The sequence below is a fragment of the Argiope bruennichi genome, chromosome X2 (genome assembly GCF_947563725.1).
Source record: "Argiope bruennichi chromosome X2, qqArgBrue1.1, whole genome shotgun sequence".
Classification (NCBI taxonomy): domain Eukaryota; kingdom Metazoa; phylum Arthropoda; class Arachnida; order Araneae; family Araneidae; genus Argiope; species Argiope bruennichi.
The window spans coordinates 59,791,444-59,810,382 of record NC_079163.1 but is presented as its reverse complement, the minus strand read 5'-3'; the positions used below and the strand labels follow the sequence as shown (position 1 = coordinate 59,810,382).

General features: G+C 33.0%; 1 protein-coding gene across 1 annotated transcript; it reads right to left on the bottom strand.

Moving 5' to 3' along the window:
* Positions 1-6,541: 6,541 nt before the first annotated feature.
* LOC129959787 (uncharacterized) lies at positions 6,542-12,047 on the bottom strand. Its single transcript, XM_056072680.1, has 2 exons — positions 8,729-12,047; positions 6,542-7,133 (listed from the first exon to the last, which is right to left on the bottom strand). The coding sequence occupies exons 1-2, from the start codon at positions 11,974-11,976 to the stop codon at positions 6,542-6,544; spliced, it is 3,840 nt and encodes a 1,279-aa protein (XP_055928655.1). The 5' UTR covers positions 11,977-12,047.
* Between the last annotated feature and the right edge of the window lie 6,892 nt (positions 12,048-18,939).

Sequence of the window (18,939 nt, the reverse complement as noted above, 5' to 3'; positions counted from 1 at the left end):
AAATCTGAGAACTCTAATATTGTTTTGACTTTAAATTCTAACAAAACCTTTTTTGATTATCTTATAAACCGTAGCAATAGATTTCTAACTATAGTTCGCATATTAAGTTATCTTTTCAGATTTATGTCAAATTGCAGAAACCAAGAGAAGAAAAAGGGTCCACTGACTTCAGAGGAACTGTCAGAAGCAGAAAATTACTTATTGAAACAGTGTCAATTGGAAGAATTCTCTGCAGAAGTGATATCATTAATGTCTCATAATGAAATTTCCAATAAGAGTAAGATTTTAAATTTATCTCCCTTTCTAGATGATAAAGGTATATTGAGGGTAGGAGGAAGATTGGAAAATTCCCAATTGCCATATTCAGGGAAACATCCCATAATATTACCCTCAAAGGGTAAATTAACTGAAATTATTGTAAGATATTATCATGAAAAGTATTTTCATCTAGGACCCCAGCATTTACTTTTTCAGGTAAGACAAAAATATTGGCCTATTCATGGGAGAAATGTATGTAGAAAAATTGTGCATAATTGTGTTATTTGCTTTAAAAATAATCCTAAAAAGTATTCCCAAAAAATGGGCAATTTGCCAAAGGTAAGAATAACTCCAGATAAAGTCTTTAATTCAACGGGAATAGATTTGTGTGGTCCGTTTTTTATCAAAAATAAATATCAAAGGAAGGGTCCTGAAATTAAAGTGTATGTTTGTATATTTATTTGTTTAGTGACAAAGGCTATACACCTTGAGATAATCAGTGATTTAACATCTGAAGCTCTAATAGCTACGTTAAAAAGATTTATTTCCAGAAGGGGTAAATGTCGTAAGATTTTTTCAGATAATGGGTCTAACATGGTAGGGGCTAACAGAGCATTAAGATCTTTATATAAATTAGTTAAAGACAAAAATGAGTCTTTATATGCCTTTTTTCCAGAAGAAGATATTGAGTGGTCCTTTATTCCTCCTAGAAGTCCAAATTGGGGAGGACTGTGGGAGGCAAATATTAAAGCCTTTAAGTACCATTTCAAGCTCGTAGCAGAAAACTCAAAATTTACTTTCGAAGAACTGCTAACGATGACTACCCAAATAGAGGCGATTCTAAATTCCCGCCCTATTACACCACTTTCAACTGATGTTGATGATTTAGAAGTGCTAACTCCAGCACATTTCTTAATAGGGAGACCAATAACAGCAATAGTTGAACCATCTCGAACAGATCTTGAGTCAAATCGCCTTAATGTTTGGCAAAGAATAACTAAGTCAGTCCAAACAATTTGGAAGAGATGGAGTCTTTCATACTTAAATAGTTTACAGCAAAGAAAAAAATGGACAGTTAATAAAGAAAATCTAAAAATAGGAGACATGGTCTTAATCAGGGAAGAAAATCTCCCTCCCTGTAAATGGTTAATGGGACGTGTAATATCGCTTTTTCCTGGAAAGGATAATAAAGTGAGAGTGATTGATATTAAAACTAGTAAGGGTATTTACAAAAGATCCATAAACAAATTGAGTGTATTGCCTATTGAAAATTAAATATTTTATAAAATTATTACATTGTTCAGTATATTTAGCTTGTATTACTTATTACATTCAAATTGCATTTATTTACCATTTCATCATTGTGATTGATGTGCTTTGTTATTATGTTATTTGCTCTCATATTTAACTAGCTTCGAATATTAACTGAAAAATATTTTAGAAATGTATAATTTCCGTGCAAAATAATTGTATATATGTATTATATATTTATGTAGTGTTTTATTTATTTGTGTTAAATGTGTGAAAAATTGTAAGTTCTTGCATGTGAACATAGCAAGGCCGGGCGGGATGTTGGCGCATGCGTGCTCCCAACCGGTCATGTGATCATGAGTGTAAACAAGGGGAAACCCGAGGAGACGCCGACAGGATTTCGGCAATAACGGACGTGGGTAATCACTGTGCTAAAGTATGAATCGAAACCCACAATAACAAAATTTACTGTCATTTATATTAATGTTTTGTGTTGTCTTGTGTGATGTCAATAAATAACTTAGAAAAAGGCAACACTGGTCCGTCGTTATTTTATCAAATGGAATCTGGATTTTAAGCCAGACCAATCATTACACACACACACATATATATATATATATATAAACTCATGTCCAAAATTAAGGTCACAAAAATGTTTTTCAAAGTAATTCTAAATGGCTAACAGTAAAATTTAAACAAATTATATTTTATATATTGTGAAGGACAGCAACACGATATTAACCTTTGTTGTGGGAAATAATGTTGTTTAGCATTAGTGTTTGAGGAACTTCTGAAATTAGACCGTTTAGGCATCTGGGATTTTTGCCTGCAATTTTGTGAATATTGCATTAAAACAAAAAAATTTAAACTGTTTCCAGTGAGAATGAGTTCTCATGAACGTTTAGACGATTCCTTGAGATGGAGAGCCGTTGGCAGGCTTGAAGCTGGGCAGTCTCAAGTGGAGGTGGCTCAATGGTTACAAGTGGCCCCGAAAGTGGTATCCAGGATGTAGAATCATTCCAAACAAGTGGTGCTGTAACCAGGAAGGCCTGTCAAGGCCGTCATTGAACAACGACGCCTGCACAGGATCTCTATTTGGCATTAAGCGCACGGCGGCATAGGCTGACAATGGCTCCTCAACTTGCTCGTGACCTTGTTGCTGCGTCTGGAATAAAAATTTCCAGACAAACAGTATACGGACGTCTAGAAGAGAGGGCCCTTTATGCCCGACGACCAGTTGAGTGCGTCCCTTTGACTGCATACAACAGAAAAGCCCGGTTGCTGTGGTGCCGAACACATCAGTCTTGGGCACAGCAAGAATGGGGCATGTTCTTTTCAGTGATGAGTCGAGATTTACCACACAGAGGGAAACTCGTCGAATCTTCATCTGAAGAGAGCGAGTAGCTCACTATCATCCCTCTTAGGTAAAGGAAATCGACAGATTTGGTGGCAGAGGAATCCTTGTCTGGGGTGGCATAATGTTGGGCAGTCATACACTACTGCACGTCTTCGATGCGGGTATTGTCAATGCACATTACTATAGGGATGAGATCCTTGAAGGCTATATGAATTTGTTCCGGGGTGCTTTTGGCCCAGAATTCTTGTTTATGGACGATAACGCGCGTTCACACAGAGCCAGATCATTGACGATTTTCTTGAGGAAGAGGATATTCGACGTATGGATTGGCCCTCGAGGTCTCCGGTTCTTAATCCCATTGAATTTGTTTGGGATGGTCTCGGAAGAGCCATTGCACAGCGTAGCCTCCCTCCTAATACCCTCCAAGATTTAAAAGGCGCGCTTTTGGAAGAGTGGGCTTTGTTGCCCCAAGCCTTTATTGACATCCTCATAAGCAGTATGAAACCTCTTTGTACATATATATATATATATATATACCGGGTGCGGCATAAATTCGTGATAACTTCAAAAAATCATAATAAAAAAAGTAATGCTCGAAAAAAATTGCTGTTTGCAGGAATATGTTCAGAGAACCTTTGGATTTTGTTATTTCCATTAAAAAATGTATTTAAAAATGACCGATAGATGGCGCTCACACGTCGTACCGAGACGGTTTATGCAAATCAGCATAGCTATAAAACACAAGGCTGGAAATGGATCTGTCATTCGACGTCAGTAGCATGCTATCGCTACCGGATCGAGCATTAGCGGTTAAACTGTTCTATAAGAACGGTGAATCCGCGACTAACGCATTGCGACAGTTACGGACGGTGAAAGGAAGTAAGGCGAAGAAAAACCCAATTTCATTGAATGGGATATTGAATTCAGTACGCCGTTTTGAGGAAACGGGAAGATTAGAGGATCGTCCACGAAGTGGCAGACGATCCGTCAGCGCTGACCGCGTCCCTGTTGTCCAAAGGGCCATGAGAAATGTGGCAGCCGAGACTTCAACGGGGAGTTCCAGTACTCGTTAAGCAGGTAAAATAACAGGAATTCTGGAAAGGTCGACCGACGCATTCTACACGAAATCTTGAAGCTGTATCCGTACAAGATAGAGGCATTTCACCAGTTGTTGCCAGCAGATTGCGAGAAAAGACAAGCCTTTGCAACATGGGTGCCAGCAGAAATGGAACGTGACCCACAATGGTTACTGAACATTATGTGGACAGCTGAAGCCTACTCTTCATTGCATGGTGACGTCAATACGCAAAGCAGTCGTATCAGGGCAGCATCAAACCCTCGTGCGTACACGACCAAACAACAACATTCTCCACATGTGACTATTTGGTGCGGTTTCACTGCTTCCTTCATTCAAGGCCCTTTCTCTTTTGACTAGCGGTGTCCTGTATCCGGTTGGAAAACCTGTTCCGTCATTGCAGAACGCTATCTTAGGCTTTTGCGAGACCACGTTATGCCTGCTTTGCAACAAAGACATGCGTTATCTTCCGTCATCTTCATGCAGGATGGTGTCTCGCCCACGTTGCTAGTTCCGTTAAGACGTTCCTCCTAGACACATTCACTGAGGACAGAGTGATAAGCCGAGGATGTTAGAATTAGTTACCGTCACGATTGCCAGATCTTGCTCAAGCGGACTTTTGGTTGTGAGGATACCTAAAGTCTCGTGTTTACCGGAGCTCTCCTGCCACTTTGATGGAACTGAAAGATGCCATTCAATTGGTCGTTGGTGGCATCGATGCCGACATCTTACAAGCCTCACTTGCTTAATACCTTGTGGTGGCGGTCATGTTGAGCACCCTTTGCTTTAAAATAAAATGTACTATAATGTTACTGTATTCTGTTTTCCTGATTTGCATAAACCATCTCGGTATGACGTGTGAGCGCCATCTATCCGCCATTTTCTAAATGCTTTTTTTTATTAGAAATAACAAAATCCAAAGGCTCTCTGAACATATTCCCGCAAACCGCAATTTTTTTCGAGCATTACTTTTTTTATTATGATTTTTTGAAGTTTGCACGAATTTATGCCGCACCCGGTATATTTCTTGGTAATTTCGCTTCATTACTTGATTTACCTGTGTTGGGCTGAATCAGATTCTGCTGAAAGATCATAAATTCTTATTTACTGGAGATATTTGATCTGTGAGTATTCGATAGTTGTCCATATTTGTGCTTAAGATTACATTCTGCAAACATTATGTACATAAAGTGTTAATTATAATTTTGCAGAATCACATGTCTGTATTTATAGGATTCCGCTCACATTACATTAGTGGTCTTCGAGACATGGGAATTCGATTCGCATCTCTGAGATCACGATACAATAAAGATTCGTCATAATATTGATCGCACCATCGTAACTCTATGTATTGATCGGATAATCGTGCATTATTAGGTTGTTTACTTTATCATGACTTAGTGATAACATGCTATTGAGTAAAAAATGGGCGTTGCACGATGATATAAAGACGACATATGCTTGCGAGTAATCAGGGTCCGATCAATTATCTATAGCTCATCGACGTTAGAGTGTGAGTAGAGTAGGTTTACCAATCGTTATGAATAAGGGCAAAAATATTTGGCAAAGCAGAAGAGGGGAGAAAATGTATTGGTATGTGAACTAAGTTTAGAAGATGAAAAAGATGAAAACATTGTTAAAATCACTGGTGATATTGCATAAAGTTATTGGTAACTTAACTAAAAAAGCTACCAATAACTAACTAATTTTTATAATAATAACTTTGCTAAATGTGAATATTAAGTGCTTGCATAGAAAATTCATTATCATTTGTACTAAATTTATATGTTTAAACCTAGGGAAAATATATTGAACGTTTCGCATGTAATAAAAATAAAAGGCAAGTTGAATACATTTTATTCCACTAGAATTATCATTATGAAAACAACTATAAGGTGAGAGAAGCATACTTTAATGATTTAATTATAAGTTCACTTTAATTTTATATTTCTCATCGTTATAAGTGCATTGGCCATTATTAACTTAAAATTTAATGTTAGTAGGGTCTCTAGAAAGAGTTTTTAACCCTCCCCCCCAAAAAAAATTTAATGAGAATATGTTACATTTTACGGTATACAAAGCTTCTAGGTTATTATGAGGCAATTGTCTTAATGGTTGTTTTTGGTTTTATCTAATATCATTCATAAAAGCTAGATTTCAGAAATTTTCATAAATCTTCTAATTTCGGATTGTTGAAAAGATTCGGAATTCCAGTTACATCCGAAAAATCCCTTCTGGTGTAGCAATGGATTTAATTCAAGATATCGAGACAGCATGACTTAAATAAATGTTAATAGCTAATGCTATGAAATTTTAGAATGTGGATGTTCGTGGGTAATCAAATAAAGGGGACCTGATCTGTCTTTTTTCTATTTATTATACCTAAAGCAGCTACTGACGAAGACATCTGAAGCACATTAACATAACATCACAAAAGCACGCGCACACACAGCAACAGGAGACACATCCGTTACATCTCTAATAGGCATTACAAAATTCTGAATCATAAAGTAATAAAAAAGAAGCGTATCAAAGTTCAACAGAAACTGCGCATGCGCCGGTTTCCTGATGACTACAGCTGGAATAGGGGAAAGGCGTCTCTAAGACGGAACATCCCGGCCCCCGTTGGACAGTTGTCCAACACCTTCTTCGAAAGGGAGTGGGCAGAGTCTGTTGATACTTCGCCGAAAAATTCCTTTAGGGGTTCTGATGTCTGCGACACGGACTAGTCCATCTGTTCCAGGATATATCCTTTCAATTCGGGCCAAGTTCCATTCCATGGGGCTCTTGCTATTATCCTTCAGGAGTACCAGCTGTCCGGGTTTGATGTTCAGTTCAGGTAGTTTCCATTTAGCTCGAGACTGCAAGGAGTTGAGATATTCTTGACTCCATCTTTTCCAAAATTTGGATCTAAGAGACTGGATGAGAGACCATCTAGAAGATAAAGAAATGTTAGTCAAGGAATCACTGGGTTCTGGTATTGACAACAGTGGTGCTCCCACCAAAAAATGGCCAGGTGTCAAAGGTTGAATATCAGCTGGATCGGCAGAAAGAGGACACAGTGGTCTTGAATTCAAAACTGCTTCAATCTGTGTCACCAGCGTAGTAAGCTCTTCAAAAGTCAACACTGTTGATTTAGTCACCTTCAACAAGATCCGTTTCATAGCTCCAATATTTGCCTCCCATAATCCACTGAAGTGAGGAGATGCTGGAGGTATGAAGTTCCACACTATACCTTCCTTGGCACAAAATCTTTACACGGAATCCGATTTGCATTCTTTTAGCAGAGAATCCAAAGTATTTTTTGCACCCTTAAAATTAGTGGCATTATCACTCCATATGATTGAGGGTTTTGACCGCCTAGCTATGAATCTCCTAAGACAAGCTAAAAAACTCTCAGTAGTCAAATCAGACACTACTTCAAAATGAGTAGCTCTTGTACTAAAACATATGAAAATTGCAATGTATGATTTTAAAGTCACCCTAGATCTTTTTAGATTAGGTTTAGTAATTATGGGACCAGCGAAATCGAGTCCCACCTTTTCAAATGGTCGAGATGGGATAACTCGATCTCTTGGTAAATCGCCCATCATCTGTTGAATAGTTTTATTTTTTACTCTAAAACAGGTTAAGCATCTTTTGATTACACTTTTTACTTTGGCTTGACCAGCTGGTATCCAGTATTGCTGTCTAATTAAATACAGAGTAGTTTGAACACCGGAGTGGAGTGCTTTTTTATGAAAGTATTCTATAAGTGTATCTGTGAAATGGTGTTTCTTTGGTAAGAGTAGAGGAAATTTTTGTGAATCTGGAAGATCAGAAAATTTTAATCTTCCGCCTACTCTTAAAAGTTCATCATTATCTAAGAATACATTTAAGTTCAGAAGGGGATTATTCTTTGGAAGAACTTTATTCCTTTTTAGACAATTTATTTCAAATTCAAACTCTCTCATTTGTATAATTTTTATTAAAGATTTTGTAGCATTTTGTAATTCTTTTACATTTAAATTATCTTTCTGTTTTGCAGAGCTGATTTACAATTATGTAAGAATCTTAAACACCATGCAGTTACTCTTATTAATTTGCTGAAAGAAGAATATCTTTTAATCAAATCATCATTTAATGGATTTACTTTTGCTATTGTAGAACTTATTAGAACATTCTTTTTCAATTCTAAATTGTCTGCGTCTTCTTTGATATTTGTCTCATTATTTATTTTAGCTAATTTAGGCCATTTACATTCATTTTTTAACAACCAATTTGGCCCATGCCACCAGAAGTTAGAGTTTCTCAGTTCATGTACCGTTAACCCTCTTGATATTAGATCAGCCGGATTATCAGTTCCAGGAGTGTGATTCCATTCAGTGGGATTGGTTATATTTTGTATTTCTTTAATTCTGTTTTTTACGAACACCTTAAATCGTTCAGGGTCACCCTTCATCCAATAGTAAACAATTGAAGAGTCAGTCCAGAAGAATCGTGTAACAGGAAAGTTAATGCACTTAACTATTTTACAGCCTAGTCTTGCTGCTAAAAGAGCACCCATTAGTTCTAATCTTGGGATCGAAAGTGTCTTTAGAGGGGCTACTCTACTTTTTGAAGCGACCAAATTTGATTTGATTTCCCCGTTTTTCAATAAGACTCTAATGTACGCTACAGTTCCATATGCCCTCTTAGAGGCGTCGGAGAAACAATGTAGTTGAGCTTCAACTATTTCAGTGGTTTTCGCTTCGGCGAAAAAATATCTAGGTATTTTAAAAAGATGCAAATTTTTTATTTCTTCGCACCATTCATTTATTTTAGTGGTCAGTGTTTTCGGGAGAGGGTCATCCCAGTCTAATCCCAAGCACCAAATATCCTGTATTAGACATTTTATCTTGATGGTAAAAGGTCCTAAAAACCCCACTGGATCAAAAATGCGTCCAGCTACTTGAAGAACATATCGTTTGGAATTTATCTTTTTAGACAGGAATTTCTCTAAGCTTCGAGTGTCAAACTGGAATATATCTAAATCGGAATCCCAGGCCAATCCTAGCACTTTACAAGGAGTTAAAGCAGAGTTATCATTAATTGAATATTTTTCTTCATCTATTTCTAAACCCGCCTCTCTCCATTTATCACGAAGCTCAACTGAGTTAGTCTTCCATTTCCTTAATTCCATGCTCGCTTCTTTAAAGATGTTATAACATTCTAGGCTTATTTTAAAAGCTGAATCAAAGTCTCTTTGGCTACAGATTAAATCGTCGACATACAATGATTTTTCTAGCATTTGACAGGTATTAGAAAATTGTTCTACATGCCTCTTTAGATGGTATTGGATTGTAGCTGCAAGGAGAAAGGGGCTTGATTTGACACCGAAAAGAACTCGAGTCATCTTGAAAATTTCCTCTTCTTCCTTTTCCGGATCTTCCGTCCAGAAGAAACTAGTATAATTCTGATCTTCTTCGGCAATCTGTATTTGCAGAAAGGCCTTCTTTATGTCGGCAGTTATGGCAACAGCCTGTTCTCTAAAACCTATTAAAATCTCAAAAAGATCTGGAATGAGATTGATACCAGTATGTAAACAATCATTTAACGACAACTGTCCTTTCGCATGAGAACTTGCGTCAAATACCACTCTCAAACGAGTGGTAGTTTTATCTTCCCTTATTACCGCCCTGTGAGGCAAATAAAATGAAGGTTTTTCTTCTTCACATGTTATAACTTTCTTAATGATACCTTCTTTTAAATGATCTTCAATAACAGCTTTATAATCTAAAAACAACGAATTATCTTTAATAAATTTTGATTTTAAATGCGAAAACCTCCTTTTAGCCACTTCAAAGTTATTAGCTAAATATTCTTTCATATTTGTTTTCCAAGGAAACTTTACAGTATATCTTTTATTTTGATAAACAATATTTCCTTCAAATTGTTTCATAATTTCTTTATCTACAGTATGTTTTTCGAAATCATCCTCTTCAACCCCTTCTACCCCTAAATTCTCAAGATCCCAAAATTGTTTAAGTTGGTCCGAAATATCCTTTTCATCTACTACAATCTTCATGGTCATTAAATCATTTGATAAACCTACGTGACCTTGCAAGCACCAACCAAAAATTGTTTCAGTCGCTACCAGTTTGTTATTTAATCTTTTTATTCTGCCTGAAACGATTTCATAATAATAATCTACACCAATTAATATTGAGATATTCTTGCCTCTATTATCAATAATATCAGCTAGCTGTAAATGTTTCAATTTATTGTACGTTTTAGTAATATTGTTGTTAGGTGCAGGAAGAGTAGTGGCTGAAATGTTTTCTGTAACCAAAGCTTCTACTTCAATACGTAAAGAGGGATCCTCACGGTTTTTTAATTCTACTCTCACTATATTGTAAGAATGTTCCTTTGCTTGCTTAGCGCCAAAAGAGTATACCGATAAAGATTCTTTTCTTATTACTTTTAACTTTAATTTTTCTGAAACTTCACGTGTTATAAATGTTCTCATACTTCCATTATCTAACATTAGTCGTACTGTTTCAAATTCGTTTGTTTCATCATTGCGTACTAGGGCTGCACATGTTTGAAGAAATATATTACCGCGAGAAAAGTTTTTGTTTTTATCGTAATGTGAAATTGCGGTAATTACGTTCTTATTATCTTTATTTAAATCGGACATGTTAGATTCTGCTTGAGAGCAAATAGATTTATTATGCTTCTTCCCGCATATTTCACATGTCAAATATCTTCTCTGGCGGCATTCATTAACTCGATGTTTTGGCTTCAAGCATAAAAAACATCTGCCATCTTGTTTTAAAACACCGAGTTTCGTTTCTAAGTCGGTTTGAGAACATAACTCCGATCGATGCTCTCCTTTACAATATAAACAATTTTCGTTTAATGCTGACGCGGAAAAACATTGAAGATCTTTCGGTTTTGCGCTTGACCTTGGACTTCGCAATATATCATGCGAGCTAGCTGTGTTTCGACTGAAGTTGTTGAAAGGATTCTGTTTCGCTTTCGGGAGCGAATTTTCTTTGCGTCTATCGCCTTTTGCGGTATGCATAAACGCAGAGGATTCTCTACATTCAATTTCAATTCTTAAAAAATTTAGTAATTCAGTTACATTAAATTCGAACTTCACCGAATTATCAACTTTTTTTCTATTAAATTCAAGGACAAGATCTTCGGGAATCAATTTAATTAAAATGGGATAGAGTAAATGCCCATACATCTCTGAAGTAACTTTTAATGATTCTAAACTTCTTAAGTTTATCTCTACGGTATCATATAACTTCCTAAGACCATAAATATTATTTGAATCAGTTACTGGTACAAGATTTAGTAATTTTGACATGTGTGCGTTAATAACCAGTTCTTCTCTGCCAAATCTTTGTTTCAACAATTTTAAAGCCTGATCATAATTCTCGTCTGAGAGCGCAAAGCCATTAACCGCAATCGCGGCCGCACCCCCTAATAGTGACTTTAAATATGAGAATTTATCTATTTTTGACAGAGATTTGTTATTATTAATAGAATTTTGAAATTGATTCCAAAATTCTAACCAGCAACAGGGGTCTCCATAATATTTTTCAATTGTAAGTTTAGGCAATTTTATGGTCTTAAAATTATATTCGTTTACAGGTACGATGGCTGAACTTTCCTGAGTGTTGTTTATTGCATCTAAATTAGGATTTCCTGTAGCGCCTAATAAAGAAACATTTGGTGTTATTGATTGGCGCTCTGATTCGTCTTGTAAACATTTTAATTGCGCTGATAACTTGGACAAACAAACTATGATTTTTTCATTGTATTCGAAAGCCGACTCAATTTCGGTTTCGAATTCCTTATCATCTTTGATTAGATTTTGTATAGGTTTATCATAGTCTTTTAACTGTGTAGACGATATATTCAAATAATTTAAGGCCTCTTGCAAATCTTTGGTGGTAAGAGAATCTATTTTCTCCTCCAAATCGCTATTAATTTTGTTAATGTATTTTGTAACTGAAGATCTATGCAACCCTCTGGTTTTTCTCAATTTAGAAAGTTTATCCATCGTTCTTATATTTAATATTCAAAAACTCCAAATAAAAATTGTATTTCTAATACATCAAATTTCAATATCAATTTTAGATTTATTCATGCATTATCAATCAATATTTCAATAGTATTCTATCAGTAACCAATATCTTTAAAGCGAATATAGTATTAATATGTAACAAAAATTCAACTTCAAATATAAAAAATCAAATTTCACTATATTGTTACATTCATTCCTTTTAACTTCGGACATTCCAATCCATGAAATTAAATTATTTTAAATGTCCGAGTTTCTCTTAAATAAAGGAAAATATTCGCTCACCTTTCTGGTTACTGATTCCTTTCGATCTTCTTAGCTGCTTTTCCATTAGATCAGGCCCCACGTTGGGCGCCAAAATGTTCGTGGGTAATCAAATAAAGGGGACCTGATCTGTCTTTTTTCTATTTATTATACCTAAAGCAGCTACTGACGAAGACATCTGAAGCACATTAACATAACATCACAAAAGCACGCGCACACACAGCAACAGGAGACACATCCGTTACATCTCTAATAGGCATTACAAAATTCTGAATCATAAAGTAATAAAAAAGAAGCGTATCAAAGTTCAACAGAAACTGCGCATGCGCCGGTTTCCTGATGACTACAGCTGGAATAGGGGAAAGGCGTCTCTAAGACGGAACAGTGGATATAAATTTAAAACAAGATAACGTATTTGATACAGCAGTTTGTGTAGGGCATTTCAGTGCTGAAGTTATTGCATTAAATTTCCAAGTAAGAAATAGAAAACTAGAAACTAAAAAATAATAAATATAAAAAATATTTTTATTAGAATAATAAAAAAGGAAAATAGTTTTTTCGATTTAAAATCCGGAAATGAATAAACATAACTGATAAAAATGTACAGTACAGAAAATAAAAATGGAAGGAAATAAAGCCATAATAAATTTAATAAGAAACAAGAAATCACAAACGTTCAATATATAAAAATTAAAATAAATCTTTAATGCGATGACAATTATAATTTATTTGAAATTTTCTATCTGAGCCTTACGCTTTTACAAATTTTATTATAACGTCCAGATTTTTGGTTCGATTTTTTTTCCTTCGTTTTGAAACACTTATAAAAGCTTTGTTATTTAAGTTTTTTTTATATATTTTTTATCCTGAAGCTCTATCTCGAAAACTGCAATTAAATCTAAATAATATTAATATATAAAGTGTTTCGCACTAATTTAATTTACACATTACAAATGACTTTACAATAAGTATTAAATAAATATTTCAAAAAAGTGTTTAAAAATCAAATTTTATAAAAATCATTTTGGAAGTTTTTAATAAAACTGCTCAAAAGTTTTAAGTTTTTTTTTTTTTGCAATACAATTTTAATTTTTGAACCATACATTATATGATTAAGAAATGCATTAATCTATTTATTTCAATTTTACACTTTTAAATAACAATGAGGTGACGCATAAATTTTATAATCCAATAAAAAAATTATGCAAAATTCATAAATATGTCAAGTATTCTGTGGATTCTTATTTAAACCAAAACGACGAAACATTCCTGAAACGGGTGGTATTATCTAAATAGATATAAGAGAAAATAAACTAGTTCAGGAATTAATCAAATAGGGTTAAAAAAATAACTTGTTTTAAAATTTTGATGTATTATAAAAACATAAAACTGCAATAAAATTTTCAAAGATGCATATTTCGTTCTTATATATATATATATATATATATATATATATATATATATATATATATATATATATATATATATATATATATATATATATATATATATATATATATATATCTTTAACCATAGATATCATGTAAAAATCTCTGTACTGAAATAAATATTTTGATAATACAGATAAAATGTATAAATACAAAATTATGGTTGCAAAAGCCTTGGTAACGAAACTAATATATATTGTTACGAATCTGTGATGCTGCTTCCTAACATAGTTGGTTCCATCATCAGAAAGACTGTTTTACAGTCATCGGTATTGGACGGAGTCAGGGTGCCGCGTCGGGGGTCCCAGAACTTGGCGACCATTTGGCGACTTGGAGACGAATTTGGCGACCTTGGCGCCAAAATAGATTATACCCGAAACATCGAGAATTTTCCCGATCCGTCCATTGGGAACCGAGATACGCCTCGAAGGTTCCTGATTGGTTCAGAGGCTTCTAGCCCCGCCTCCTGAGACCTATAAAAGGAGGCAGTCTGCAGCTGCCGGAGTAGTCGGATTTGACGGCGAAGAACGAGTCTTCCAGAGATTAGCAGAGCAGCGACAGAGTCAAGCTAGAGCTGAACTAAGCTGTGTGCTACTGTCTGCAGTAGAGTCTTGTTGTGTGCACGTCTCGGCTGAAGATAATTGTCTTTTCTGTGCTGTATATAGCTGTCGTCTTTGTGCTGTCCTGTGTGTCTTCGTGTAAATAAACATCGTTGTTTTTTTCTACTGCTGATTGAGCGTTCTCCACACCATATAACTTCCACTATCCAAACGATCCCGGAAATTTTGTAACAATAAATATATATAATAATAATTAATAGTTTTTTATCTAGTATTTTAAGGCCGATTTTAAATTCATTGCTTAAAAGAATCGCAGAAAATGTCAAAATGCTGATTAAAATACACATTAAAACTGTAACCTTATAAGTTTGATTATAACATGTAAAATTATATTTCTTTTTATTTTTTATTTTAATACAGTTTATTTAGGCTTATAAAAAAAGGAAATGTACCAATGAAAGATTTTGAAGTATTAAAGGCTCTAAAAATTCAGGACTATTAAATTCATTTTTCTGGCTTTTCATGAAATTAACTAATTTCACTAAAGTCACATTTTTCAGTTTTTACTTTCTGTACACTCCAAAGGGTACAGAGTCCTTTTTGTCCATTTGAAGTTATGAAGTTGCTTTTTTGTTACTTTTTATAAAATGGATTTAACAGAAAAAAAATCTCCTGTAAGCACAGAAAAAAAAATTTAAGACCTACTTTGAATTTTAAAATTTATTTACTTAAATAAATCTCTCAAATTTTAAATGTATATATTTATAGAAAAATGTTACTGATTTAAGAAAATTAATTGAAAGATTTAGCACCAGTTTAGTTTCTAAGGCCTCAATGCTCCAAAAACTGTTTCAGCTAGATACCACTTCCAATTTTTTTAAAAATAACCTCATTCCAAAATGCTTAGGGTACTTTAGTACAAAAAATTTATACATATATTAAATGTAAGAATTGCATGTAAAGAAGAAACAGCGAATTTCAAAAATTATTTCTTTATTTTTTGTTGTTACAACTCTGCTTCTTATTTATTTAATGATTGTATTCTCACATGTATTTCATATTTTGTCTTTTCTAATATTATCATTAGCTTCATAATTTTTATTTTTTTAAGGTACCATTAAAGTTTATATATTTTTTTTTCTTGCTCGGTGAGTATACGGGAAAATTAAACTAATAATAATATTTAACAACAAAGCAAATCATTTTGTTGAATTTTTTTAAAAGAAAGTGGAGCCATTCAATAAGCAGTTTATTTTAAGTTTTAAAACGATTTAATTATAGAAACGGGCCTTTTTTTAAATATAAAGCAATACATTATTTTCAAAATTTTTCAACAACATAACGTAACATTTATTAAATATAATTAATTAAGAATACTAGAATGATGTTTTAGACTTAATTCGATACCTGAATCAGTTTAAGTGCACGAGTCTTGTAAATGAAAGGGAAGTATAAAATTAAAATAATCAGAAAACATTACAAAAGAATATATTGTAATTTCGAATGAAAATTAATCTGGGGTGGATCAAATAGGCAAAATAGGGAATTTCGTATTTTGCTTATTTCATGTCGAATTAAGTCTAATAGGTATCGAATTAAGTCTAAAACATCATTCTAGTATTCTTAATTAATTATATTTAATAAATGTTACGTTATGTTGTTGAAAAATTTTGAAAATAATGTATTGCTTTATATTTAAAAAAAAGGCCCGTTTCTATAATTAAATCGTTTTAAAACTTAAAATAAACTGCTTATTGAATGGCTCAACTTTCTTTTAAAAAAATTCAACAAAATGATTTGCTTTGTTGTTAAATATTATTATTAGTTTAATTTTCCCGTATACTCACCGAGCAAGAAAAAAAAATATAAACTTTAATGGTACCTTAAAAAAATAAAAATTATGAAGCTAATGATAATATTAGAAAAAACAAAATATGAAATACATATGAGAATACAATCATTAAATAAATAAGAAGCAGAGTTGTAACAACAAAAAATAAAGAAATAATTTTATTTATCCTAAACACAGTATTTGGAAAGAAAAGATAACAGAAAATTCAATAAAAATTTAAGTTTTATGAGATAAAATCTATATAGTAATAATCGATTAGCAATGCACTTTTCTACTAAAAAAAATGTATAAGACACGGATTTCTCAATGTTAATTTTCTGAAGTTATAATTCAAGCTGATGAACGATATCTAGGCCATTATTTAATTAAATAGAAAGCTAGCAGTTTTTAGCCATTATTTATAGTTTCTGAGTTTGAAAACAGATTTTAAAAGGATGAAATGGTGAAAATATATGAAAAAAGGGACCCGTGTTTTGTTGTCATGACGTGTTTACCCCAGTTCAAAATCTAAGCTTGCATGCGTTTCTCTATCCAAAATAGGAATTTTATATAAGAATAAAGAAACGGTCAAACACGTGCCATCTGTGATTGGTTGACTGGGATTCGAGGGCGTGGCAAGCGCCCACACTAAAATTTCGTGTTTATGACGTAGAAGAAGACCCGATTTTATTGATTAGCTATTCTCAGAAACGAGCTAGGTACTAATAAAACTGTTGGATGTCAGGGAGCAGTGGCGGCCCACTCACATTCACAATGCTATCATTTAATTCTGACAAAGAATATATAAAATTTTCAAAAGTTACATGTATTGAAATGGAAAGATGCTAATGCAATTTTTGAGATTATATATGAACTGAAAATCTAATTATATAAATAAAAGTTATACTTACAAATAGTTTGCATGATTTAGAAATCCATATATTTTTCAGAAATTTTAGTCACAAATACTATTTAGTATAAGAAAGGTTTTATTTAAGGTTTCGCAACAATAAATTGAAATGACTGGTTTTTTATTAATTAAAGACTATAATTCCATAAATTGAACTGATTAATTTATCTTCCATGATGTATTCCAGATGAATGAAAATGTTGTAGATATTTTAAATCATTTTCATTTAATTGTCTCAAAAATGCTATTCGCAGTGCTCAGTTTAATTTTGTATTATTCTTTTAATATCATTAATTACTTATGGAAAAAAATCAAAAAAAATTTGCTTCTGTCTATAATTTTGCTTCAAGTCGACGAGATTTTTTTTTAAAAATGTTTTTTTGCAAATAATATTAGTATTTTAATTAATACGATAAGAGGAATTTGTGCAATATAATTATAATTTTATTTGAAATCATTGTTCTGCATAATAAATTTTTTCAGATAAAAATATTATATATATAATATTTTCAAAAATGCATTTATTTATTTGTCATCTTGCATTCCAACCGGTCTTATTATTAAATACACACACACACACACACGCATATATATATATATATATATATATATATATATGTACTCATTCAGTAGCAGTTGATCTGATGTAATAACTATAGCTTTGATAATGTTACAAATACTTAAAATTTTGCTTACAAATATTGAAAAATTAGAGAGTTGTGAAAGGTTTAGGATAATTGTTGCTTGGTTAATTTTGTATTAACAAACTTGGTTTGCCGGAATCATTTGTTGAGTCGAATTTCAATTTAATCTCTTATACATAGTTTGAGGTTTGCTTTTCCCTCAATAAAATATTTTTACGCATCAAATCATGTTTCAGTTTGATAATTAAGGGCCCTAGACAATTAAAACTGTTATTTTAAAATATCTGATATATTTATTGTGTGCGTGAATTTTCCTAAAGGAGTCGAGCAACATGATATCATAGTACCATAAAAACTGAAGTGCATGGGCGTTAAAACATAAGTCTGTACCAAATTGTTCATCTTCTTTTCAGAAATTCTGAGAAAATAAAAAATGCCGAAATTCAGTAAACATTTATGCTAAAATTGTATTAGTATAAAAAAATACGTTTTTTTTTTAAGAAAATGGTGTAAAAATTATTTTTTCTTTTTAAAATTTCAGAAGTTATCATCGTTAAACGACAAAATCTCGCTTAATTTTTTATTAATTAAAATTCTGATTACATTAAAACATGGACATTCTTGCTTTTCTAAGTAAGTATAAGTCAAATGCAATAGCTACAGGCATACATTTTCCTTTATTATTAATAGAGATAGAAAAGACTTTAAAAAACATTTATCCCGAACATTGTCGGATGTATCAGATAATGTCAGCTATATCAGCTAATATGCAATATAGTAAATTAAAATCAATTTCAAAATTAAGATAAGCCATTCCTAAAGTAAAAATCTTTGTTAATATTTATAGTTTACGCCTTCTAAACGGAAGTAAGAAATTAGAGGTACAGTTTTTATGATGGAATCTTACACAATTTTTAGCAAATATATAACGCATTACTATAGGGTGATTGCACTTACGAACTGACTTTACAAGACTTTGGAAAGCATGGTTAATACACGTCTAATGTACGAATTAGAGAAATGGGGAGGCATCTTTCCATTGCAGAGTGGTTACCGTGTGGTTTTACATTTCGAAAACTCGTCCTACTGAAAAAAGCAGATACGCAAACATATTTGTTAAAAAGAACTTGTCTCCATATTTTTTGACACAGAAAAAGCGTATGACCGTGTTTGGAGCTATGACATGCTTAGCACACTTTTTAACTTTGGTTTTAGGGAAACTTGCTCATATTTTTACTACACTTTTCCTCTCGGCACACCTTTACAGTTTGTGTTGGCAATCTTT

Coding starts and splice junctions, on each gene's coding strand:
- LOC129959787 (XM_056072680.1), bottom strand. CDS start 11,976: ATGGATAAACTTTCTAAATTGAGAAAAACCAGAGGGTTGCATAGATCT. Junction 7,134..8,728: donor ACCACTAAAATAAATGAATG/GTGCGAAGAAAT, acceptor TCCTCACTTCAG/TGGATTATGGGAGGCAAATA.